The 24555-nt window shown below is 39.3% G+C and overlaps 1 protein-coding gene across 4 annotated transcripts in view; it reads right to left on the bottom strand.

Annotated features, from left to right (window-relative positions):
* The window catches only part of OLA1 (Obg like ATPase 1), a 172719-nt gene that overhangs the window by 31462 nt on the left and 116702 nt on the right, over positions 1–24555 (bottom strand). For all 4 annotated transcript variants that reach the window (XM_039494385.1, XM_039494384.1, XM_039494386.1 and 1 more), the window contains 2 exons: positions 23546–23626; positions 23169–23266 (listed from right to left, as the gene is read on the bottom strand). In XM_039494385.1, the coding sequence (XP_039350319.1) occupies positions 23169–23266; positions 23546–23626 (179 nt within the window). The remainder of the gene's footprint in view (positions 1–23168; positions 23267–23545; positions 23627–24555) is intronic.

The raw sequence follows: 24555 nt of genomic DNA, 5'->3' as shown, positions 1-24555 counted from the left end.
TACAGGAGCCTAGTAGAGGGGAGTGGATTTAATCAGCAGAATAGTTGTCTGTCTTATTAGCATCAATTTTCTGATAGAATCAATATTTTCTATAAAGCATTCCATTATTATAATTAAATGCTTGTCACCTGCTTAAACAACAAATGCTATTCAACAATTACTTCTACAGATATTTACTCTTGCAATGTATATGCCTCGAGGCAAGAAAAACACAGCTCGTTGGGGCCACTTATCTTTCCGCTCCCCCATCCTCCCACCATAAGAGCCAAATATACTAATTTATAGAAAAGTTTTAGATTACAAGCTCATCTTACTACACAAGAAGATGTGGTTACACTTAAATTAGTTTAGAAAAGGATTAAAATCTACATTTCTATCTGTAGTAATGGACAAACTTTCAGCTTATTGGGTAAAAATGAAAAAGGTAAATAAATATCACTGAAATGATAATCTTTTAAATAGTAAAGGAAACCATTCACTTTTTAATCTAAGCTACACGTGCAGGAACTTTATCCAAGGACTCTCTCTTTTCCCTCTGGTGAATTATTCAATTGCATATAAATAGATGCGTTTATTCCTGATCACAATAAAGAATGCTAAGACATGCATAGTACCTGGCCATAAACAAGACCTTTCAAATATAGTTTACTGCTACATTTTTGGGAATTACTTTCAAGCATAAATAATGTCTTACAAAACTGCTTTTAGTACAGTACTTGAGTCTGAATACCTTCTACAACAAGAAAAGGTGCACAAACTAAATTAAACCATCTAGAATCAAAAAATTAACTATTTCAATATTAATGTCACATTATAGTCTTTGATGTTCTTAACAGACATTGTTAGCATTGTTGGGCTTTCTTGTTCTACTGTGATGCCATGCACTAGTGCAACAGCTAATAACCTAACAGAATTTTTGTGCTCTTCTAAAAAGGGTCCCTGCTGAATGTCCTAATGCATCTTATTGTGAATCTTCAGCAAATAAAACTTCATGTATGAGCTCATGATGTGCTTTGCTGCTGGAAAGTCACAGACTCTGTGGGAAGCTTTTTATCTTCCCAGCAGTCAGTTCTCTGAGAACATCAGTGCAGCTACTGTAGTTACCTGTAGATTACTTGTATTTTCTCACATCTGTGTCCAGCAATCTAAACCATGATGATAAAGGGTCATTAGGTTTTGAGTGAGGAAGGGGATGGACTAGACAATTTGCTCTGATAAGCTCCTTGTTGTGAGCTCCAGTTTAGAATGTGAAATGCTGGGTATGTGCACTCTAAACTGGAAGAAAAAGATTGTTTACCCAGAACACCAATTAAAAATCATGCTGATAATATATTTTAAACTACTCTATAATAAATCGTATCTTAGTTTTGCAATTAATAATATTAAGGTAAAATAATTCTAATACCATAAAAAGGACATCAAGGGTCTATTAGACACAAGAGAATTCAGGTACAATTACTAAGATAACTGCTGTTTGGAGCACAGCAAAGCAATTTCCCACAGTGGGACTTACAGTTCAATTTACCAGTTGGGCAAATATTTTGTGCTCTGTTGTGGTCTACAGAGTTAACAGGTAACATTTGAGCGGTGTTATACTTGGAAAAAAGTTTCTTCAATCAAAATAGATAAATCTAAAACACTATTTCCAAGCCTGCACATTTTCAAAGCAAACACATTTCTAAGCATTATGTCTCACCTTTTCATTAACATTAAATGCAAATTGTATGAAAAAGCCAATAGGTCTCTTTTTCATTGAAGTTCTTCTATACAGTTTTTTGGGTCACATTACCAAAACAAGGCTAGTCTTCAATTACATCAGATGATGCAGCATGCTATTTTTCTCATAGGGTATTCTTAACTTGATAATAAAATAATTCAAACTAATTTCTTCATTTAAGATTTCTTGGTAACAATGGCAGGGCCACAGACCTACAAATGGATGAAAGCTGGTGACCTTAATCCTTGCTATAGCAAAGCCAGGTTATGTCATGGATACAGTAAACACTGACAGTGCTACACTGACAAGCTCAAGGATAGGGCTACAGCAATTTTAATAAATATTTACAGTACAGCAGTACCTACAGGCCCCAATTAGGATCAAGCCATTACATTAGTACGTGCTTGTATATCACGTAAGACATGGTCCATACTCCAAAGAGCCTGTGGGAACCCTTTTTCCATTGGTTGGGTCAGTGGGCTAAGTGCATCAAAAGAAATTCAGAGAATAATGGCTACAAACAATACAACTACATATACTGCCCCCTCAAGATTAAAAATAAAGACATGAGTGTTCAAACATTAAGTCATCAATCTAGGTAGCTCAAAGGAATGTTTTTTCCACTGCAATTTTAGAAATAATAAATCTTGCTTTTAGGTTTTCATGGGATCTTGATGGAGAAAAATAAAACAATTTGATTTTTTTTTTATTACAACAATAGGTCCATTTACAAACTAGGTTGATATTAACGCTGCACACTTGTAAGGGGTTTCCCCATAAAATATATGAGTTAAAGATAATGTAAGCATTTGAAAGAGCTTCTAATATTATCTATGTTTCTTCTGCGTACATGCATCTGCTACTTTCCTCTACTGCACCAGCACCAGACGTGCTAACGTTACCGCTAGGTATCCCTTCTTTAAAAGCCACGTACAAATAAAATGCAACATTTAGGTAACTAACATTAACAGTCTGAATTATCTGAGAAAATGAATCCATAATAATTATTCATACACCAAGCAACTGTAAACCTACATCATTTCAAAAGACCTGAATATGTCAAGAACTTTGACAATTATGACTGGAGCCAGGAAACTGTAGCACTGCAGAATTTCTTATGAATTTCTCCAGTTACTTTTTATAAATGCTGTCTTAGATGACAGCTTAATGTGTACCACATGCAATATTTATTCTTCTTCAGTGTCAGACTGTCTAGCCATCCAAGGGAACACAAAGAATGTCACTTATTAGGATAAAAGCACAAGGAAGGTAATCAAGGACATATGTAACATCAGCCAATCATGCCCTATTTCAACATCCTATTCCATTCATAACAGTTCAACAATTATTTGCTTACTGATAACTTGCTTTCAGGCTGTTTGTGTTCCCCATAATGGTGGTTTGCATTTATTTTGCTCTTCTGAATTGGACACTTGCTGTGCCATGCATGTTTGTCAAAACTTTATATCTTCTGTCAGAAATAGCTTAGCATATCAAATCATTTCTATTTGTTGGAAACCACTAATAGAACAATCCAGTTACCCCCTATGTCAAAAGGGCATTGAAATAACTAGAAATCAGAAACATAAAAGCTACCGTATAACTATATTAAATACACTGCTGCATAACAGGAAACTAAAATCATGCCTCTAATTCAACATTTTCAGCACTTACATACTATTGTGATAGCAGCCCTAAAAACACTTGATAAAGTAGACAGACTTTTGATTGGGGTAAAATAATGAAAAATGATTCAGAAAGGCATTGTAATACATATTATTTTTTACCTTGTTTAGCTTGAATAAATACATTTCCTTTCAGTGTTTCACATGGTTTACTATAGTACTTTTTTTTAAATTAATTTATTTATTTAAGAGATCAGAAATATGGACTGTCTGCAGACACCTGATCAACTGATTTTGATGGGTTAGAGTTGTGGAAAATCAGTAATTCAAAAAGACAAACAGGCTGATAGAGGGAGCCAAAGACAAACATTTACCACCCAGAAAAGATATTTTAAATAAAAAATAATTTAAAAAACACTAATGGAAGCTGAACAACTGTCCATTAACCTTTAAGTGTCCTGGAATGTTAATATTTTACTTAATTAAAATGGGTATGATCCTATGGACATACACAGAGAGCCACTGATATTGAACACAAGCTAAAGGAATACAGTCATATGGTTTAGCCCCAAAAATGTAGGGTTTTTTTAAGAAAACCAACCCAACAGTTAGAAATAATTTTTAAAAGAAAACAGTTTGTTTGGGTTTAAATGTACCAAAATTGCAACACTTTGCCAGTGGATGAGAACCAGAATGGGAAACTGACTACAAACAAAAGAAGTGCAACTGATTAATCCCTTTTCATTGTCCAAGATGAGTGACAGGCAAAAGATAAACAATGAATAAACATGTGTATACTTGGAAAAGGACACATCTAAATAAATACCTGTTTGGGTTGAAGAAAATATTGTCAAAGCACAAAAAAAACCCATTACTTTTCAATGTTACACGCTAAACTAGATGTTTAAACTGCCATTTTTAATAATCTAAGATGTTAATATCGGCAAGAAGATACACACAATTCTTAATCTGACACCAGATGTTTAGAAGGGTACAGCTTTAAGAGTGCCTTCTCCAGTTTAGATGGCAGGAAATCTCTCCTCTATTCATTTTAAAAAAATTAAATAAAATCTGTATCAATATAAAATTTATACCAGTGGCTCCAAAGTTAAGTGTTTGGGAATTGATGTTTACATGGAAATTGTTTCAAATTATTTAAATTGTGCATGATCAACAAAATCAAATGAGAGTCTTATGTTGCTTCATAAACAAAGGTAAATTATCCTAGTTGGAAAAAACAGTTAAAAGAAAGCATTGATATCTTCTTGGTACAAGAAAACTTAACTGTAAAGATCTGTAAAATAAAAAGTGGAATTTAATATAATTGTATCAAATGCACAAGCTTCAAAAACTATGGGCAATGAAAGATGTAGCTGTCAACAGGAAAACTAAGAATTATCTTTGCATTGAAGTAAAACCTGAACGTTTTGTGCCAAGGCCACAGCAGTTGACTTTCCCATTTAGAAAAAGGAACTTCCCCACCTGTAAATTACTTTTCTATTCATAAAAATAAAACATTCTGGATTGACTAATGTTTCCTTTTGGCTCTGATGGGTAGCAAAGAGAACAATAATCCTGAAGCTTTTCTCCGTAAAAGTGGAGATGCTGTAATAAGAAACCTTCCAGCTGAGTAGTCCCCAGACCACCATAAAATTTTCAAATATCAACTGTAATGAGAAAAAGTACTGTACATAAAAACTATTTAACTTTAAACAACAGAACTCAATGGGATTAACAGAACAGTTGAATATTTGGTCGCAAGAAATGCATCAAGATGTGTTCAAAATGATCTTCTTTAATTAGCAGAAATTTACATGTACTGAAATTCAATTTTCTGCAAATCAGGAATGCCAATGTGGACTCCGTGGTTATAAAGGAAAAGTTACTCGCTAATCTGAACAATGTTTAGATCACTGACATCACAGCAGTAGTGCTAGCAGTGCTAGTACAAGACTCAATGGAAGCAATGCACACATCTCGTCATGTCACAATGGTTAACAATACCAGAGCTTCTTCAGATAAGGAAAACTACCAAACCAGGATTGGTCTTTCTAATTAATTACAGTAGAACCTCAGAGTTCGGCACACCAAAGTTACAAACTGACCAGTCAACCACACACCTCATTTAGAACTGGATGTACACAATCAGGCAGCACCAGACACACGTACAAAAGCTGCGTTAAACATAAACTACACCTCTACCTCGATATAACGTGACCCAATGTAACATGAATTCGGATATAACGCGGTAAAACAGTGCTCAGGGGGGAGGGGCTTCGCATTCAGGTGGATCAAAGCAAGTTCAACATAACGCGGTTTCACCTATAACACGGTAAGATTTTTTGACTCCCGAGGACAGCATTGTATCGAGGTAGAGGTGTACTAAAAATAAAGGGAAAGTTATAAAAAAAGATTTGACAAGTTAAGGAAACTGTTTCTGTGCTTGTTTCATTTAAATTAAGATGGCTAAAAGCAGCTTTTTTCTTCTGCATAGTTAAGTTTCAAAGCTGTATTAAGTCAATGTGCAGCTGTAAACTTTTGAAAGAACAACCATAATGTTTTGTTCAGAGTTACAATCAACATCCATTCCGGAGGTGTTAGTAACTCTGAGGTTCTACTGTAGCAAAGAGTTGTATTGATTACTGATGTGTCTACCCTGGGACATGGGTGTCTCAAAGTGCATCAACTACATACTGATAACCAGAGTGTAGGTGCAGCCCTGAATGTTCTAAGGAGATTAAGAAAACTGGACTCCCATAGGGTGATCCTGATTAAAACAGGCCCTTTTTTTGCCTTTTGGATCCATTTTCTCCTTCATTTACACATACAAATTGCATATACCAAAAATTGCACAACTGTTAAGGTTGCTGCACATATAACATACATGACAAAACTAAAAAAACCAAGGAAATGAACAAATGTGACATTTACTCTTCTAAAGGCATGCAACTTGTCACCACCACAAATACTGCATTACCAAAAGCCAGATAGCATAATCCTAGCTCTGCCCCTACAAAGATCCTAGCCAACTACGTATCTCACCTAGCTACACCCTCCCAAAACAATTAATTATGGAAGTTTGGTACTGTAAAGAGGAACTAAAGCTCTACAGCAGGATGAATAAATGTAAAAAATATTCAATGGATGAATGAATTCACTTTAATCTGTAATCATGTTCACTTTCCACAACATTTCAGTGATGCAGTTTACTGACACAAGTGTGTAGAAAGCAAATTTTAACAAAGCATTCTTGCTATAAATGACTAACTAAGGGAAGCCTGGCTATAGTCCAGTGGGCAACAGTGGAAGGTAGTGGCCATCTTTTTTAACGACAGCCTGCACTTTCACCTGTAGGCTGCCAAGAAGTGGTGCCCATCTTATTTGAGGTGGTAGCTATTTTGAAAAAGGTAAATTCCTTTGAAGAATATCCTTTTCACCAGTCTCTGCTGACAAAAGTTTTGTTATGAAGAAACCAGGTAAATAATGTTTTAGAAAAACACGTTTAAAATTTGAAAAGTGGCCTATATCTAAGAGTGAGTATTAAGTTCAGTGGGGAACTATTATGGAGTTTGTTTTCAAACAGTCCAATTTAAAAATTTTAAATAGGTATCAAAATGAGACTCAAGGAGACTAATTTATTAATGGGAACATTTTTATTAATCTTAATTCAGATTTAACAGATTAATGAATATCATCAGAACATTCAAATTTTATTCACAGATTAGGTGGCATAAATTTGGGAAATTTCACTTCATTCTTTATAATAGAGACTGAATACTTGAGTTAAGATAACTCAGCACAACCTAAATTAGGGAGTTGTGACCAGCACCTCAGTAATTACAGGGGCACAGGTAACACTGTCTATAGTTAAGGCTGCCCAACTCCCAACACGTTCCATTTTATAACCCAGTTTTCAGTTTTTAACCTGTGCAGAGATTAAACAAATTGGGGTGTCAATACTGGTTGTATTCCCCAGGTGAATTTTTTCAGCAATGGTGGCTCCTCTCTCCTGTGGCACCAGGCACCTGGATTGATAGAAGGGTGGCTGCCTCTCCTGTATGCTCAGTCTTCCCTTTATGACACTCAAGCAGTATGGAGGAGGAGGGCGCAACCTGACTCAAATTCAGAGGGTGAAAATCGGGGCAGGGAGAAAGAGTGGAAGCATTGCAAGGCTGAGGTATGAGGGATAAGGAGCCTAAGGGGAAATGCATGTCATGGTCAGGAGCAGAGGGGGTAGATGGCGGGCGGGTGGGGGAGATGAGCAAGAGCTGGGAGATGGCAGGTGGTGAGGTGGATAAGAGCAGAAGGGGACAGGGAGAGGCTGGGGAGACAGAATGGGCTGTAATCCCTAGACCACACTCCCCTAAAGAACCTGGAATTGACCCCATTATTTCTGAATGTCTACATTCCTTTGCTGTCTTACAAAAAACTGTGAAACCCACTGGCAAAGTATTAGTATCACCTTGGTCTAGTGACATGTCCCCACAGAAAATAAAATACCTTACCATTCCCACGGCTGTTATACAACATGGATCATGCACTGCAACCTTAACTTCAAAAATGGGAATAGTATTTTTAAAGAAGGGAAAATTACTGATCGATAATTTTGACCCTTTGAAGATATTGTCACAGAGGATTCTTAGGGCTTGTTCACACGGAGACTTAGTACCTCACAATCCAGGGTATTAATCTACAGTGCATTAGACTGCTGTGCACTAACTGGCTGTGGGGATCCTGCTACCACGCACTAAAAGGTCCACAGTGCACTTTAACCTATTGCTGCTTTAGCAGAGTGGGTGAAGTCTGAAACCCCTGAAATGGGGAAATAGGTGAGAAAAGCTGTGATGGCAGCTAGATGAAATTTAATGGAACTCACCAATAAGCCAGTGATTTTCAAATTGAGCAAGTAATCCAGAATGTGCATTATACAAGACTTAAGAGGCAGTACAGATCAGTGACTGCACAAAGGCCAGGAGTGTTTACCCTTCTGCAGGTAAGTGTTTCTTGCTGTGGGTTTTCTGCTATGAAGCAGTACTGTTTGTACCTCTAGGGAACAGTCTTGTTCTATACCAGAGAGCCATCTAATAGTCATACCTTGAAGTGAAGTAGTGAGAGGTTTGGGTGGGTGATGGATCGTGACTTCCAGATTAAGACATTCACTATCAGGAGAAGGTGGAGAGGTGTGAGGCATATGAATCTGTTTGGGAACCACACCTGTCTTGGCAATGATGGTGCTATGAGGATGGCTACTAATCTTTCTTGTTTCAATCTGGTCAAGACCTTGGGCTGTAAATGAGTCAATGAATAAATAAATACCAATACAAGAGGCCAATGCCTAGGGCAGGGATCTAAAACTCAAATCACCACAAGGGCCACATGAGGATTAGTACATTGACCCGAGGGCTGCATCACTGACACCTTTTCATATAAAGGTACAAAAGCCCCCACCCGTCACCCTTTCCATGAGGCCCCACCCCTGCCCCGCCTCTTCCAACTCCACCTCCCTCCCTGCTCCTATTCCAACCCCTTTCCCCAAATCCTTGCCCAAGCCCTGCCTCTTCTCCGCCTCCTCCCTGAGTGCATGGCTCCCCACTCCTCCCCCCTCCCTCCTAGAAAGTGCTAAGCGCTGCCAAATAACTGTTGGCAGCGGTAAGCACCTGGAGGTAGCAAAGGAACAGGGACGTGGCATGTTGGGGGAGGGGGGCAGCAGGTGAGGGGAGCTTGGCGGGCCACACCAAATAACTTTGCGGGCTGCATGCGGCCCACAGGCCACGTGTTTGAGACCCCTGGACTAGGTTATCTCCTTCACATGGAATGCTGTTGCAGAGATCTATCTATGGATGACCCCAGGTAAGACATCTCTGTATCTTGTTGTTCAGCTCCAAATTGTGGTCAATGCTGAAATGCCTGCTGAGGGAGTCGGCCACTACTATCGTCCTGGCAGATACGCTGCTGATATCTGTATGCCATGTAATATGCACTGGTTCTACAGTTTTACAGATTCGGTGCATAAAAACTGGGATTTTGCTCCTCCTTGAGGACTGATATAAAAAAAGTGCTGGCAAGCATATAACAAGCCACTCTTAAATTCTAATATATTTATAAGAAAGATTACCTCCTCTGGGGTCCATTTCCCTTGAGCTGTGAGGTTTTGGAAGCCTGCACTCCAGCCTGAGGAGGGTGCAAGAACAGAACTCCCATGCACACCTTTTGTGAATCTTACACCAATTTAGAGAATTGAGGACGGTCCAAGATACAGATAACCCACTTGGATAAATTGTGCTTGGGGATACAGACAATTATCAGACAGACTTGAAAATATTGAGACCTAGTCTTGCTAAGGGTGTCACAAATGTATACAGTTGTCATATGGCCCAGAAGTTGCAGGTAAGCTTTTGCTGTGGTTTGTTGGCTATGATGTATTTTTGAGTCAAGGCAGGACATAGTGACAAATCTGTCCTGGAGTAAGTATGCTCTGCTGGTGGTGGAGTCCAGAGTGGACCTGATGAAGTCTACTTAAGTGGGTGAAAAAAGACTTTTCTGCATTGAGGCAGAGGCCCAATGAGTGGAACAAAGATAGGACTGAGCTGGCTGTTGTCTGTGCCTTGAGAAATGAGAGACCTTTCAGGAGCCAATCATCCAGGTAGGAATAAACAATTACTCCCATCTGGCAAAGATGGGCTGCATCAGCTGAAAGAACTTCTGGGGCTGTGGAGAGGCTGAAAGGTAGGACGCGATATTGGTAGTGGTCTCTGCCCATCAAAAAATGTAGGAAATGCCTGTGTGAGGCATGCGTGGAGATATGGAGACTGGTGGAAGTCAGGATCCATCACCCACCCAAACCTCTCACTACTTCACTTCAAGGTATGACTATTAGCCATAGAACGTGCAGCTGTGTTGGTGGCATCCAGTGAGGCCTGGAGAAGTATACTGGTGATTGTCTCGCCTTCTGTTAGGCTTGTTCCCTCTGATCCTGTGGCAATAAGAGGAAATCTTGGAATAGTTTGTAAAATTGTATTTTGCCATGAGGGCTTGGTAATTAGGTACTCTGAACTGCAACAAGGCCAAGGAGTAGCTCTTGTGACTTAGAAGATCCAGTCGGTTTTGCTTTCTGTTGGATGGTGTTGAGCAGAAAAAAGTTACTAACCTTGTATAAATGAGATGTGTTGCTCATGTCGATTCCATGCTAGGTGTGCGCACGCCCCTTTGCACAATTACCTGAGATTTTTCCTTCAGTTGTATCCGTAGGTCAGACCCATAACTGGGTTCCCATGCTCGGTGGGAAAGCATTGCGATCTGCCTCTCTGACGCCAAACACGATCGGTGTCACGAGGGTTCCAGTACAGGTGACAACACCCAGGGTTCCAATATTGCCACTGCATAGGCCAGGCCAGTGGCCAAGCTGAGGCTGCAGGTAGGCCGGTACCTGGTGCCTCTTCTGCAGCACTACCAACTCCACCTCTGAGTCCAATGAAGACTTCACCCTGAGACCAAGTTGTGCCGGGGGCTGGAGACCGATGTCAGACCGGTGACTGTTGTGGTGGGGCAATGCAGGGCTTCTTCCTGGAGGGTGCCGCTACCGCTGCTGCCGAATTGTCCGATCTGAGCCCCCTATCCCATGCTAGGATAGGGCCATGGAAAGTGTGTGGCACTGGGAGGGACAATAAGTCCTTTGCTGCCTTGGAGGCCTCCTGTGTCCAAGGGCCAGCAGGGACGAGGGACCACGACCACTCCCAGGAGTCGGCGGTGGATCCCGAATAAGGCTTAGTGTCCTTGGTGGGGACGCTGGAGCCAACTGTGGTTCTGAAGAGGACGAGTGGCCCAGCATGGGTCTCAACACATCACCTGTTTCCCTTGAGTCTCTTTTCAGCACTGGCAAGAGCCCTTTACACACACTGTTCCTTGTGCCACCTCCTTGGTGTCAGAGACGGTGAGTGGTGCCAGATGGCGCACTTTGCACCGAGGGTTAAGTGACGAATCTGAGGAACTGTCCCAGATTGAGGTGTCATTAGAGGTGGATCTGGAACAAATTGATAAACTAAACAGTAATAAGTCACCAGGACCAGAAGGTATTCAACTAAGAGTTCTGAATGAACTCAAATGTGAAATTGCAGAACTACTAACTGTGGTACGTAACCAATCATTTAAATCAGCTTCTGTACCAGATTACTGGAAGACAGCTAATGTGAAACCAATTTTTTTTTAAAGAGGCTCTAGACGCATTCCCAGCAATTACAGGCCAGTAAGCCTAACTTCAGTAGTGGGCAAACTGGCTGAAACAATAATAAAAGAACAGAATTATCAGACACAGACGGACATGATTATGTTGGGGAAGAGTCAACATGGTATTTGTAAAGGGAAATCATGCCTCACCAAACTAGCAGAATTCTTTGAGGGGGTCAACAAGTCTGTGGACAAGGGTGAACCAGTGGGTAGTGTACTTTCAGAAAGCCTTTGACAAAGTCCCTCACCAAGGGCTCTTAAGCAAAGTAAGCAATCATGGAATAAGAGTGAAGGTCCTCTCATGGATCAGTAACTGGTTGAAAGATAGGAAACAAAGGGTAGGAATAAATAGTCAGTTTTCAGAATGGAGAAAGGTAAATAGTGGTGTCCTCCAGGGGTCTATACTGGGACCAGTACTGTTCAATATATTCATAAATGATGTGGAAAAGGGGGTCAAACACTGAGGTGGCAAAATTTGCCAATGATACAAAACTACTCAAGATTGTTAAGTCCAAAGCAGACTGTGAAGAGTTACAAAGGGATCTCACAAAACTGGTCAACAAAATGGCAGATGAAATTCAATGTTGATAAATGCAAAGTAATGCACATTGGAAAACATAATCCCAACTACACATATGAAATAATGGGATCTAAATTAGCTGTAACCATTCAAGAAAGAGTCATTGTGGATAGTTCTCTGAAAACATCTACTCAATGTACAGCAGCAGTTTAAAAAAAAAAAGCTAACAATGTGGAGAATCATTAGGAAAGGGATAGATAAGAAAGAAAATGAAGGCCAGCTCTACTTGTTAATATTCTTTGGCCCTCCTTGAGGTATTTACTGAATCAGCTGCTGCTCACTGAGGCAGCTAACAAGCTGTTGGTTTTGCCAGCTATTGGCACAGCAGCTGCATCCCACTCTCTGCTTGAAGCCCATAAAATGAAGATGAAGGCACAATGGCTCCGCCTCAGACAGTACTGGTGAATACTGATGTTTATGACCAGACCTTGACTTGGTACTGGAGCACATTTAAAGAGGGTGTCCCCTTTTTTGGGACCAACTATGAGGCATAGACAGTCAGTCAGTCTTCTTCCGCAGCCGCCTTGTAAGCTGTCTCCATTGATCTGTGCCTTGCACGCCTCATGTCTGCAAAGGATATAATGGGGTGTGGACTGTGAACACCAGGAAGGATCTCAAGCAGAGGGGAAGGAGGTTGGGTAGTGAACTACAGACAGGGACAACACATCAAAGAACTCACTTTATTGTAACTCAAGTTCTTTCTTTTCTTTGAGTGCTGGTCGCTATGTATATTCCACTGTGGGTGACTGACAAGCAGTACTCAGAGAGGAGACAGACAAGTGCGAGGTTGCAGGCATTATGGATGTAGGACTGCTGCTCCAAAGGATGCATCAGCTGTGGAGGCTTGAACTAAGGCATAAAGCTTTGTGAACGTATGAACAGAATTTCACACAGCTGCTCTGCAAATGCCAAGTAGGAGCACTCCTCGACAAAATGCTACTGAAGCCACTTGTGCTCTAGTGGAATAAATCCTCACTTCTTGTGTGGGATGGAGATGTGCCAACTAAAAGTAGAACGCAGCCAGCAATCCGCTTAGAGTCAGAGAATAAAGCATTCATTTTCCTATAGCCACAATCTAGGTGTTTTTCTAATAGATATTGTTCTTTCCAAGTAAAAGCCTTATGTCAAGGTAATGAGGTCTCTTTCACTGGTGACATGAAGCTTTGGGAAAGACAGTAAATGTATTGTCTGGTTTATGAGACAATCCCAAATCAACTTTACAGTGAATTCAGAGTGAAGTCTGAGCAAGGCTCTGTCCTTGTGGAATACTGTATATGGTGAATGGGCCATAGAAGCGCCAAGTTCACCAACCCTGTGGGTGAAGTGATGGTAACCAAAATCATCATATAAGTGACAAACGAGACACTGAGCTTGTAAGCCATCGGTTTGAATGGTAGCCTAGTTAACATCAAAGAGCAGAAGTTAAGATCCCATTGTGGAGCTGGTTTTGTTACTGGTGGGAAGGTTCTAATCAAACCCTTCAGAAACCAGGTCATCACTGGGTGAGTGAAGACACAATGGTCATCAATAGGTGGGTGGCATGCACCCATCACCACCAGGTAAACATATAGGGAACTAATAGAAACCTGCAGCCTTAAGATTGAGCAATAATCCAGAACAAGAGTGAATGTTAGCTATGTCTTGGGAGAGATGGTGTTACTGGGCCCAGAATCATTTCTACTTGGATAAATAATACTTTCTGGTGGAATCTTTTCTGCTATTAAGAATTTCTTCAACTGCTTCCGAGCATGATGGTTCTAGGTCTGATGCCCATCCAAATACCATATCATAAAATGAAGAAATTCTGGATTAGGATGTTGACATTGTCTTGGGTCAAAAGTTCCAGGAAGGTTTGGATGGTGATGGGTGGACGGGCTGACATTTTCAGAAGAACAGGAAACCAGAACTACCTGGGTCTCTAGGGCGATGAGAATGACTAGTGTTCTGCCCTGTCAGATCTTTCAGAGGGCTTGAGGTAATAGTGGGATGGGAAGAAAGGCACTTCTTGAGTCCACAAAAGCAAGAGGACATTGCCTTTGGATCTGTGTTCCTGAGCACCAGTGGAGCAGAATGTGTTGCATTTCCTGTTCTTGTGGGATGCAAAAAGGTCCTACGTAGGGGTTCCTCACTGAGCGAAGCTCTGGTTAGTATGGTATTGTGTAGTTCCCATTCATGGTCAGTGGTGAAATGCCTGTGAGGTCATCCCCCAGTGAACTGTGAACACCTGGGAGGTATTCTGCTGACAAGGTAACAATGTCGGATGCATCATTCCATAAGTTGACTACTTCAACACAAAGGGGATAGATTTCACTCCTCTCTGTTCTTGACATAGAGCATAGTCATTATGTTGTCTGAAATTAGGAGGCTATATTGGGATCATATGAGTGGGAAGAACACTTTATGGCTTCCCAGGCTGCTCTCTTTAAGAGATTTATATATGCATTCTAGTCTCGAGGCATCCAGATGCCTTGCACTGTGGATTCATCCATGTGGGCTTCCCAGCCCAGAAGCAAGGCATCTCTAACTAGGGTTTTCTCAGGGGTGGGAGGGAGGAAGGGAACTCCCACATGTACATTCTCGGGGTCTTTCCACCACATCAGTGAGCCCGTAACCTTGAAGGGAGGGGGAGATAGCTACCATAATGTTCATGCTGTGTTATCAAAGCATATACACTGTTCAAGCCAACCCTGAAGGCAATGGAGGTGGAGCCTTGCAAATGTCACATAAGGACACCACCAAGTGACCCAAAAATATGAGGTATACCTGTACTGATCTATGAGGAGAGCATTACCTGTCTGATTAGGTTGCTCGTGAATTGGAAACTGTCCACAGTGAGGTAAGCTCTTGCCCTGAGTCTAGAGTCATGCCTATGAATTCCATAGCTTACATTGGATTCGGGTTAGACCGGTCTGTTTACACACACATTCCATAGGAGATAGAGCAGCAATTATGTTGATGTCAGAACTTCTAGTTAGCACCTGTGCCACAGCCTGTAACCTTATGTTCACCACTTTTAAAAGACTATGATGAATTTTGTACAAAGCATGCCTTGTGAGGTTTGAAAACTCCAAATACTGAACATTATTGTCCCGGTAAAAATGTGTAGCAACATTTTACGTAAAGTTATAAGATTTTTCTTTATGACATTCCTGAGACGTGCTCCAAGTTTACAAAAGCAGCCCAAGCCAGTTCCTCATAGACAAAAGGCTAACCAGCACCTCAGCTAGGTGTCAACATAATCAAGTGGACTATTACCAGGTTGAGTGGCCATTCTTTGGCAGGAAGAAGGGTTTGAGCAAGAAATGTACATCTTGGCAGACAGTCTTGCTGTTGCCTGAACCCAAGCTGGAGAGGATTCTCAAAGAAGAGAAGGGCTGTAAGAAGGAAGAACAGAGGACAAATCCCCTCATCTCTCCCCTCATCTTTAGTCATGGCATCAACAACTTCCTTTGAAAGACAAAGGAAGCATCAGTGAACTGGGCGGGGTGGTGATCCTGACTGAAAGAGTTCAGCTAGTAAAAGCATGTGGTGAAAAAAAAAAAAGCCCTTGCTTGGAATTCATTAAGCTTATTAAGTTAGGTATCAGTTTGTGTTTCACTTTTTATTTCTTTGTAACCAATTCTGACTTTTATGTCCCCATTACTTGTAATCACTTAAAACAATAAAACAAGTTTATTAACTACAGACAGATCAATCCAAACACACACTGGTTGAGATAAAATTTAAGTATCTGGAACCTCTATTTTAGATAACATGGTTTGTGCATACCATCTTCTATTAATGAAATGACTATCTTCTATGAACTTGTACTGCACAAAAGGAAAGAGGTAGGCAATACAAGACGCACATTTCTAGCGACAAATCTGGGACTGGAAATTTGCAGGCATCACTGGAATATAATTCAGGAGTGGATGGCTAGAAGCACTCATGATTCAGCTGGGAGCGATTCTGCATCCTAGAGACTGCATGCAAATATACCAGAAGTGGTTGTTCTCACAGCTAAGCAGTGTAAAAGGCACCCCAATTGGAGAGTTGAGGGGACATAGCTGTCCAACAGTCCAGCTTGTACCCGGGGGAATGTCACAACCTGCCTGTCAGGAGCAAGTCTATTAGGTATGAGAAGACAGCCATTATGACAGGTCTCTGCTGCTACCACTGTGAATGCCTTTGTAAATACTCTGAGTGCCGAACAGAAGCATCCTGTATTATTAGTGGTTGGGACCTGCCAGGAACTTGAGAAACCTTCTGTGAAAAGGATGGACATCCACATGGAATTATGCATCTTTCATGTTGAGAGCTGTGCACAAACTGTCTCTGTCCAGTGTAACCAAGTGGAATTTCCGTTTGTGAATAAATACATTGATCCAGCAGAGATCAAGAATGAGTTTCCATCCTCCTTTTTCTTGGGAATCAGGAAATATTTTGAATAAAATTATTTTCCCTAACATTGTGGTGGTACTCATTCTACTGCACCCAGAAGAAGAGATTCTATTTCTTGCAGGAGGATCTCCTTGTGCAAGCAGTCCCTGAAAAGGGACAGGGAAGGGGGTTTTGAAGGGAGTGAGGAGATTAACTTGACAGTATAGCTGGAATGGATGATATCCAGCACTCAACTGGCCATTGTTGTCACCCTTCAATTGTGGGAAAATTGTGTCAGGACGACACCAAAATAGGTGGAGGTGGCATCAATAGTAGTTTGCGGCTCCTCTGGAACAATGTACATCTCTACACCTTTTGGGGGATATGGAATTTTGTCTACCTGTACCACCGAAGCAACTGTGGGGAGGTTCTTAGTTATCAGTGATTCCTTGCAGGACTGAGGCAGTACCAATAATGCATGTGGGTTCCCACCAACAGTCCTTATCCAGAACCAATGGTTCCCAATGCCTCGTGTTTACTGTGGCTCAGTACCAAAGTCAGTGCCACCGACAACATGGAGGCTGGTACCAAGGTAGTCTTAGTATTATGCACCTTCTGGACAACCGTGAGGCTTAGGGGACTGAGTCCTTGAGATATGGCTATAACAACATGATCAACTCTGATGGAGCAGGGAAGGATTCTTCTTCTTAGAGGTGGACATAGAGGGAGATCTGCCATTATGCTTACGAGTGTCTCCTGCTGTCATGGGAAGGCCAAGAAGGGACCTTCTCCATGCTTCTGTGCTTCTCCATTCCTGAGCCAGACAATATCGTACTAAGAGGCATCCTCCTGGATGTCTCTGGACAATGCACAGACACAAGCTTAACGTGGCCTTCTTGTGTGTATACATTTGATACAGACTTGAATTACTTTTAATTATTTAATTATTCTTATCATGGGGCCACTGCCTTGTTCAGTATGCAAGATTGATTTGCTCTGGGGATGAATCAGGGCTGTGTAATAAAGGAGACCGTGTGTGGAACCCCTGCCTCAGGAGCAGCTGGAAGATATGTAGCAAATGAGACATGGGATTTAAGGAAGGACAGTCCCATAGTTAAGACAGGTAAATGCTGCTCTGGAAAACTGGATTTTATCTCTGCTTCTGCCACAGAGTTCCTAGATGATGCTAGGCTAGTCATCTAAACCACATCTACACTAGAAACTTAAGACGACTTGTATTAGGTTGACTTACAGCCACCGAAGTAATTACTGCCGTGGTGCATGTCCTCACCAGGAGCACTTCCCCCGACCTAAGATGGGCTCTGTGGGGAGCTGAGAGCCCGGTCTCTCAGCTCCCTGCTGGGAGCCCGGCAGCCCCATAGGCTCCCAGTGGGCTGTGCCCTCCCCATTCCCTGCTGGGAGTGGGAGAAGCCACCTGGGGCATCTCACTTCCTCATTCCCCACCTGTTCATGGCTGCAGCTGTGAAACTGACAAGACAGCCAACGTTCTCTGTTAGGAGCGGGGGTCCAGCCCCCCGGGGTTCTCGCCCCAGCTCCCAGCCGGGAGTGGGGTCCAGCCATCCAGCTCTCCAGGAAAGCCGGGATGGGGAGCGGGGAAGCCAGGCTCTAGCTGCCTGGATTTCTTGTCAATTTCATGGCTCCTGACAAGACAGCCAACAACCGATGTTAGTAATGCAGCATCTACATAGACACTGTGTCGCCCTAACTATACCGACAGAAGCCCTATGCCTCTCATGAAGATGGAATTATTACATCAGAATAGTAGGGCACTTACATTGGCAAGAGCAAGGCTGTAGAGTGCAGATACTGACATAATTAGGTCAACATAAACTGCCTTACAGTGACCTAACTGTGTAGCGTAGACCAGGCCTAACTATGGACTCATTTTCCAGGTGCCCAAGTTGAGACTCTTGATTCTAATTTATAGAAGTGCTGAGCACTCACAACTGCAACTGAATTCAATGGGAGTTGTGCTTTTAACATATGAAGTGATATGCAAAGCTAAGCACTTTGCAAAATCAGGCCTTTGATGTCTCAAATTGGGCACTCAAAATTAGCAGATACTTTCAACCTCGATCTCTGTGCCTTAGTCCTCCATTTGTAAAACGAGGGTAATATCACCCCCCTCATATATATACCAATCCTCTCATAGGGACATTGTGAAGATAAATTAACGGACATATGTGAAGCACTCATATACTATAGTAATAAGCGCTCTAGACAAGCCCATTATAAAACTAATAATTCTGACTTCAGAACAGGGTTTAAATGGGAACTAGACTGAGATTCACCAATTCTTAAACAACCATCAGATAATAACTTTCTTTTCCTACTGACCTAGGCTGAATTTGAACTGTAGATCTCTAGGTTAAAGACTATTCCCTATTTGCTGAATCACCCACTCTCTGCTTCACATTTCTCTCCTGGTACTGTGTAATTATTTGTCTCTATTTTTGACTCAAAACATTTGAGACAATATGGAATAATGAAATAGACTAAACTATTGAAATTATATGGCCTGATATGGAGAAGGCCAGACTAGATCATCATAATGGTCCCTTTCTGCCCTTAAACATCTATTAATATGAATATAATTTACATAATATAGTATATACATAATTTTTATTATTGGTTTGTGTGTATATATATACACACACGCTATATGAAAATAGTAATTTGCTATTTCACTAATTAACTTCTCACAAACTAGGACTAATCAAATAAGACAATGACAAGACTCCTTGCAATTATCCAACAAAATTTTTTGATGGTGGTAGGAATGGCGTGAGTGGCTTGAAAGCTTACTTGCATGGTATGAAATATTATGACAATGCAGGAAAATTTGGTATAATGTAAGAGCGCTTATGACAAGTATTCTTAAGTCTTTTCTATTTTTAAATGGCCTGGGAATGTCAAAGGGGCCTAAGGGAGTTAGGCACCTATTTCCCATTGACTTTCAATGGCTATTCAACTAGTGCTCATAGATCACTGAAATTCTTAGTAGTGAATTTTTGAAATACAGTTCTGAAATTATGATCCTGCATATATATATATATGGACACGCTAGAAGTTTTTTAAATCTGAGTTTTATCACAAAAGATTAGCACTCACAAATCAATTTTGAGGAATTCTTGCAAACTGTTTATCCCAAATATTAAGTGTTACATGAAGTAGGAAAATAAACATTAGAAAATATTCTCAATTTACAGTATTAAATGCTTTAAAACATCATTAAAGGATTAGTACAAGAAAATTTTACTTGGTAGAAAATGAAGTTCAGGTCCAAAGTTCAATTTCTACAATTTTGATATATATACACTTTATCAATGTTAAGTTGGAGAAAAAAACATTTTAACATATCAAAAACCAACAGATATATTGAAGCAAAGTACATTCGCATATTACTTTGTTCAATGTATCTCGTAAATGGATAATATGTTCTGAACCTCTTGAAGAACCAAATATGCCAAGACTGAAATTTACACCCTTAATTAGGTGAAGGTTTGACAATTCTAATGCCCTGTGTCTGCTTGTAGGCAGTTTTAACTGAAAATTAATATGCTGTATTTAGTGGCCTTTGATCTGAGTAAAACTAGATGTTTAGAAAGTGTTAAGTTTATAGCTCCCCATAAAATTATTAGGAATTTAAAAAGGTTTTGGATTACTTTAATTATTCATTTAAAGAATAGCAATATGTAATAAAAATTGTTTCAGTGGATTCCTCTATACAACTTCACCCTTACGGTCATCTGATCATAATACAAGTTCAACTAACACAGCTGTCATAGCAGCTTCTCTTCAAGGGCTAGGTCTTAATCATAAATCAACTGAATGACTAATTCAACACTGTTAAAACCAGCAAGTAGCTGCTTGAAGCCATTCCAGTTTTTACATCTTTCAAAAGGTCAATACACCTACTCAAACAGACAATAGTCTCATCTTTCACTGTGTTTTCTTCTTCTCTAAGATTGAAAAATAACATTACCACTTACATTTAAATGTGTTTTAAATTAGCAATTAAAATTATCTTTAATTTTGAAAGGGTGACCCACTAAAATAAAGTGAATTTTAGTTTTCCCTTGCATCCACAATCAAAATTATCTCCCTCCTCTTTGCTAATGCTTTAAATACTTTTCTAGTTGTTGAAAAAACTATGAAAATATTACTGATTTCCTGCATTAACCTTAACTCTGTTACAATAATATTACAAATTATATTCCAAAAACTTTTTTTTGTGGCTAGTTGAGCAACTAATCCAAATGTAGCTCAGATTAAGAACATGAACACATACACACACAAAAATCACAAATTAAAAGGCATCTCACAGTAAAATATATACTAATCATTTGCATCTGTTTGCACTGCCATAAATGACAAAAGCCTACCGTTAGCATCCTTCTCAGTAAAAATTTATTCTGTACTTTAATGCAAAAGCTATGTTGCACAAACTGTGGATTTAAAGCTATAAGAATGCTTCAGTGAAGGAAAATGGCAATCTTTCTGGCTCCAGTAGATGCCATTCCCTATCACACAATGTTTCCCACTCATAAATACATGACAAATACTTCCTCAATCATTTTTTACGAGCAGGGATGCACAGGGGGTAGTCAATGGCTAGCTTGAGGGAAAATAGGAACAGCAGGCGGCAGAAACTGTACTGAAAATGGCTATGTGGTAAATTCTCTTCTGGAACATCACTCAGCTACCCAGGCTTTGATCTTTCAGCTACAATTACACTAACATTCATGAGAGCTAGAATTTTAAAAAAAAAAAAAACTTAAATCATTAGATGTGCAGAAAAAAGGTTAAATCATTTCATTATATGACTTCCCAATTCAAACGTCCAGATTTTTACAAATTAAAAATTGTAATTTATACAAAGGTTTGCTTTCATTTGGCTATAACCATATCTCCACCACAACTGGTGTCTCAAAAAACAGGGGATGTCTGGCAACAGCTAAATCACAGACTGGCATCTCACAAGTAGTCTGTTTACTATTAGGGTCTGGGAAATGGTATTTACTGTACAATTAGAGCCACTGAACTCTACCTGTAATCATCCAAATACAGGTGTGAAAATCCCTTTTGGAAACTGACTCATCCAGTTTCAAATAAACTTTGTACCGTCATAGTGAGCCTCAAAAGCTTCAAACATTTGCACTTAAATTAGAACAGTTAAGATTTACTGCGCTGTCAGGTGATACATTTTTAAAAATTCTATTCCTGATCAACTACAGAGAAATTTAGGACTAGCTATCACAGTTTCTGCCAAGTTTCAATTTTAAGTCTGTATTTTCAAAAATATAAACTTTCAGAGAGGTTAATTTCAGTTCCTTATCATAAATACAAGAGTCTTATAGTAGTATCAACAAGACCGTTTTAGTTGCAGTAATTTCAGAAAATTTATTCTAATGATTTATTGGAGTTAACCATCTGACATTAATTATTGTTTTGGCTTCCAGTCTATGAATGTTTATTTTTCAGTTTAAAGCCTTCTCACTCTTTGATATCATATGGAAATGAGAATTTTTAATGGAAAATTGAAACCATGTGCATCTAAGTACTTAATGAAGTACAGGGAGAAACAGGAGGTGTATTTTAGGAGGATTCAGATATTTTGCTTTAGATACTTTTCATTTGTTTAGATGACTTAATGCATCTTTCTGTTCACAAACATACATTTATATCCCAAAACCTTAAAAATCTCACAATTAAAGTGTTTTAAAGATTTGTAAACTATATAAAATTTGTTGTAAATTTTAGAACAAGTATGTTGTCATTAATTCTTCCTTATAGTATAATATTTAATCGGTCTCTCCTCTCCAATCCAATTGTCTATCTCAACTGTTATTTTTTATGACAAGCTAACGCACTGTGCTTTTCAACAATGGAAACTCGAAGTATTTTCACCATGTTGGAACTGGATCTTCATCCAGTTCACTATGTGTCTGATATAGAGCCTTATTCTGTAACCATTATCCACCCGTCATCTTGACATCAACAAGAATATTTGTTTGAGTAAAAACCGTGTATGAAGGTAAAAATACTGCTTACATGAAGTATGTGAGAGTAGGCCTAAATAGTACAAGGAAATTGTAAACTGTCTTCCTTTGTGTGTTACGCACAAGTGTTAACAATGCCAAGCACTGTTGGCACTCAAACGTAAATGGAAGTGTATTGTTGAAATGTTCAATATTAAATTAATGCCACAGTACAAAAAAATTGTCACATTACAAATTAAATAGTTTTATTCTTTCAGCACATAACAAATGAAAAGCAATTATATGAATAATCAGTGTTAAATAATGTTTAAAAAGCCAGTTTTATTGGAAAGTAATGGTTTCTAACCAGATTGAGTTCATTTCTGAAATGGATTTATTTTCTTCACAGTTAAGTTTATGTAAAAACTGAAGGAGGAGAAAGGATTTGCTTCTGTTTTGTAAATTCATTAGGGGCATTTTTATCACCACTGCACTCAGGCAGAATGTTTATGGAGATATAGTAAGTATAAAAGGTATCGATTTATATTAAGTAAAATAACAAGAATAATCCTTATGTCCTTTTAAAGAATAGTGAAGTATGTGCCATTGAGAAATATGAAAGACAAGAGTGAATTTTATATATTAAAACTAAGCAAACTCACCATTTGTTTTTACATCGAAGGTAATCTTTTTCCGAGAGGTTAATCAAGTAAATCATTGGTTTTGAAGTCAAAAACAAGTATTTGTTCAACACATCAATCTAAAAATGAGAATATAAAGGTAGAATCTTAACACACAGAATGAAGTTACTGTAACACAACATTTTCAAACTCGGTTTCTTTTTTTATTAATTGTATTTCTGAAAGGGCAAATAACTGCTTCAAGTAATCTATACAGTATACTTCGATAAACAAAATCTACTGATAAAGTTAACATTCAATCAATACCCTATAAATCTCATGGATTCTTTTGTATTTAAATGTTTTTACCAAGTGAAAACAATAACAGGTAGAAATATTAAGATGGGATAACAGCCTACCTCTTTGTCATTCCAATCATGATAGAAGCGCACAGGTTTCTTTTCATCTATTACCCAGGTTTTGATTTTACACATTATGTCCTATGCAGGATTAAGAAGAAACAAAGTAATTAAAGTAGATGAAGAACAAACTCAGCTGGATACCAGACAATTATTTTCCATACGCAAAAAAATACCAAAATACACAATACATCCTCAAATTAAAAATTAGGTAACATCTCTTTAAAAAAGACAAGAAAATGATTTCAAATTATATCTCAGAAGCTAAAACATTATATTACCATTTTAAACAAGTCACTAAAAAGCAATGGTGAATGTTAATACAACACACTTATACTTAGAAAGTTAAGTACACAGTATTTTAGTAGCCACCCTCCCCAAATGAGTAGAGATCATAAAACCGATGTAAAAATCCAAGGGCATTTTAGATTGCTTTTCAAACTCAGTAAGATGTAACATTTCAGCATCCAGTGGGTGAGACCACATACAATATAAACATGCTATTTAGAAAGGGGAATGGGTGGAGGAGGAAAAAACAGAGTGAATATATATTTTTAAATTGTTAGCAAAAGAAATTGAGCCTATTATTGATGATCCACCCTTCAAGAAATTAATTCAAATATCCAAAACCTTATTTATTCTGCATTAATTTTTTTGCCAACACCTTCTCCCTCCCCTAAAAAATGAAACCTGCCAAAGCCTCCATTACACAATGGCAAGAGCCTTGCACTGGTGACCTCCAACCAGCTGCATTCACTTTCAGAACATCTCTCTCTGCAGGAAATCTAAAGGCCTTTTAGTTAGCAAGCTAGTGTGCATTCAGAAGGAGTAACTACAGGAAGAGCCCAATGTGCTTTGTTTCTCTGGCCTTTCTTCACAGAAAGATTAATCATCTGTGAAATGGAAACGGCAAACAGCAAGTGACACAAACTGAACCCTTCAAGCCTTTCCTCATCAGTTTTGTGGTTCTGAATCTGAAAGCTGCGTGTGGCAAGGTTCTCCTTACAGGC

This window comes from Mauremys reevesii, linkage group 11 (assembly GCF_016161935.1).
Source record: "Mauremys reevesii isolate NIE-2019 linkage group 11, ASM1616193v1, whole genome shotgun sequence".
In the NCBI taxonomy this organism is placed as follows: domain Eukaryota; kingdom Metazoa; phylum Chordata; order Testudines; family Geoemydidae; genus Mauremys; species Mauremys reevesii.
The sequence above is the reverse complement of the archived record's forward strand: the minus strand, read 5'-3'. Positions and strand labels throughout refer to the sequence as shown.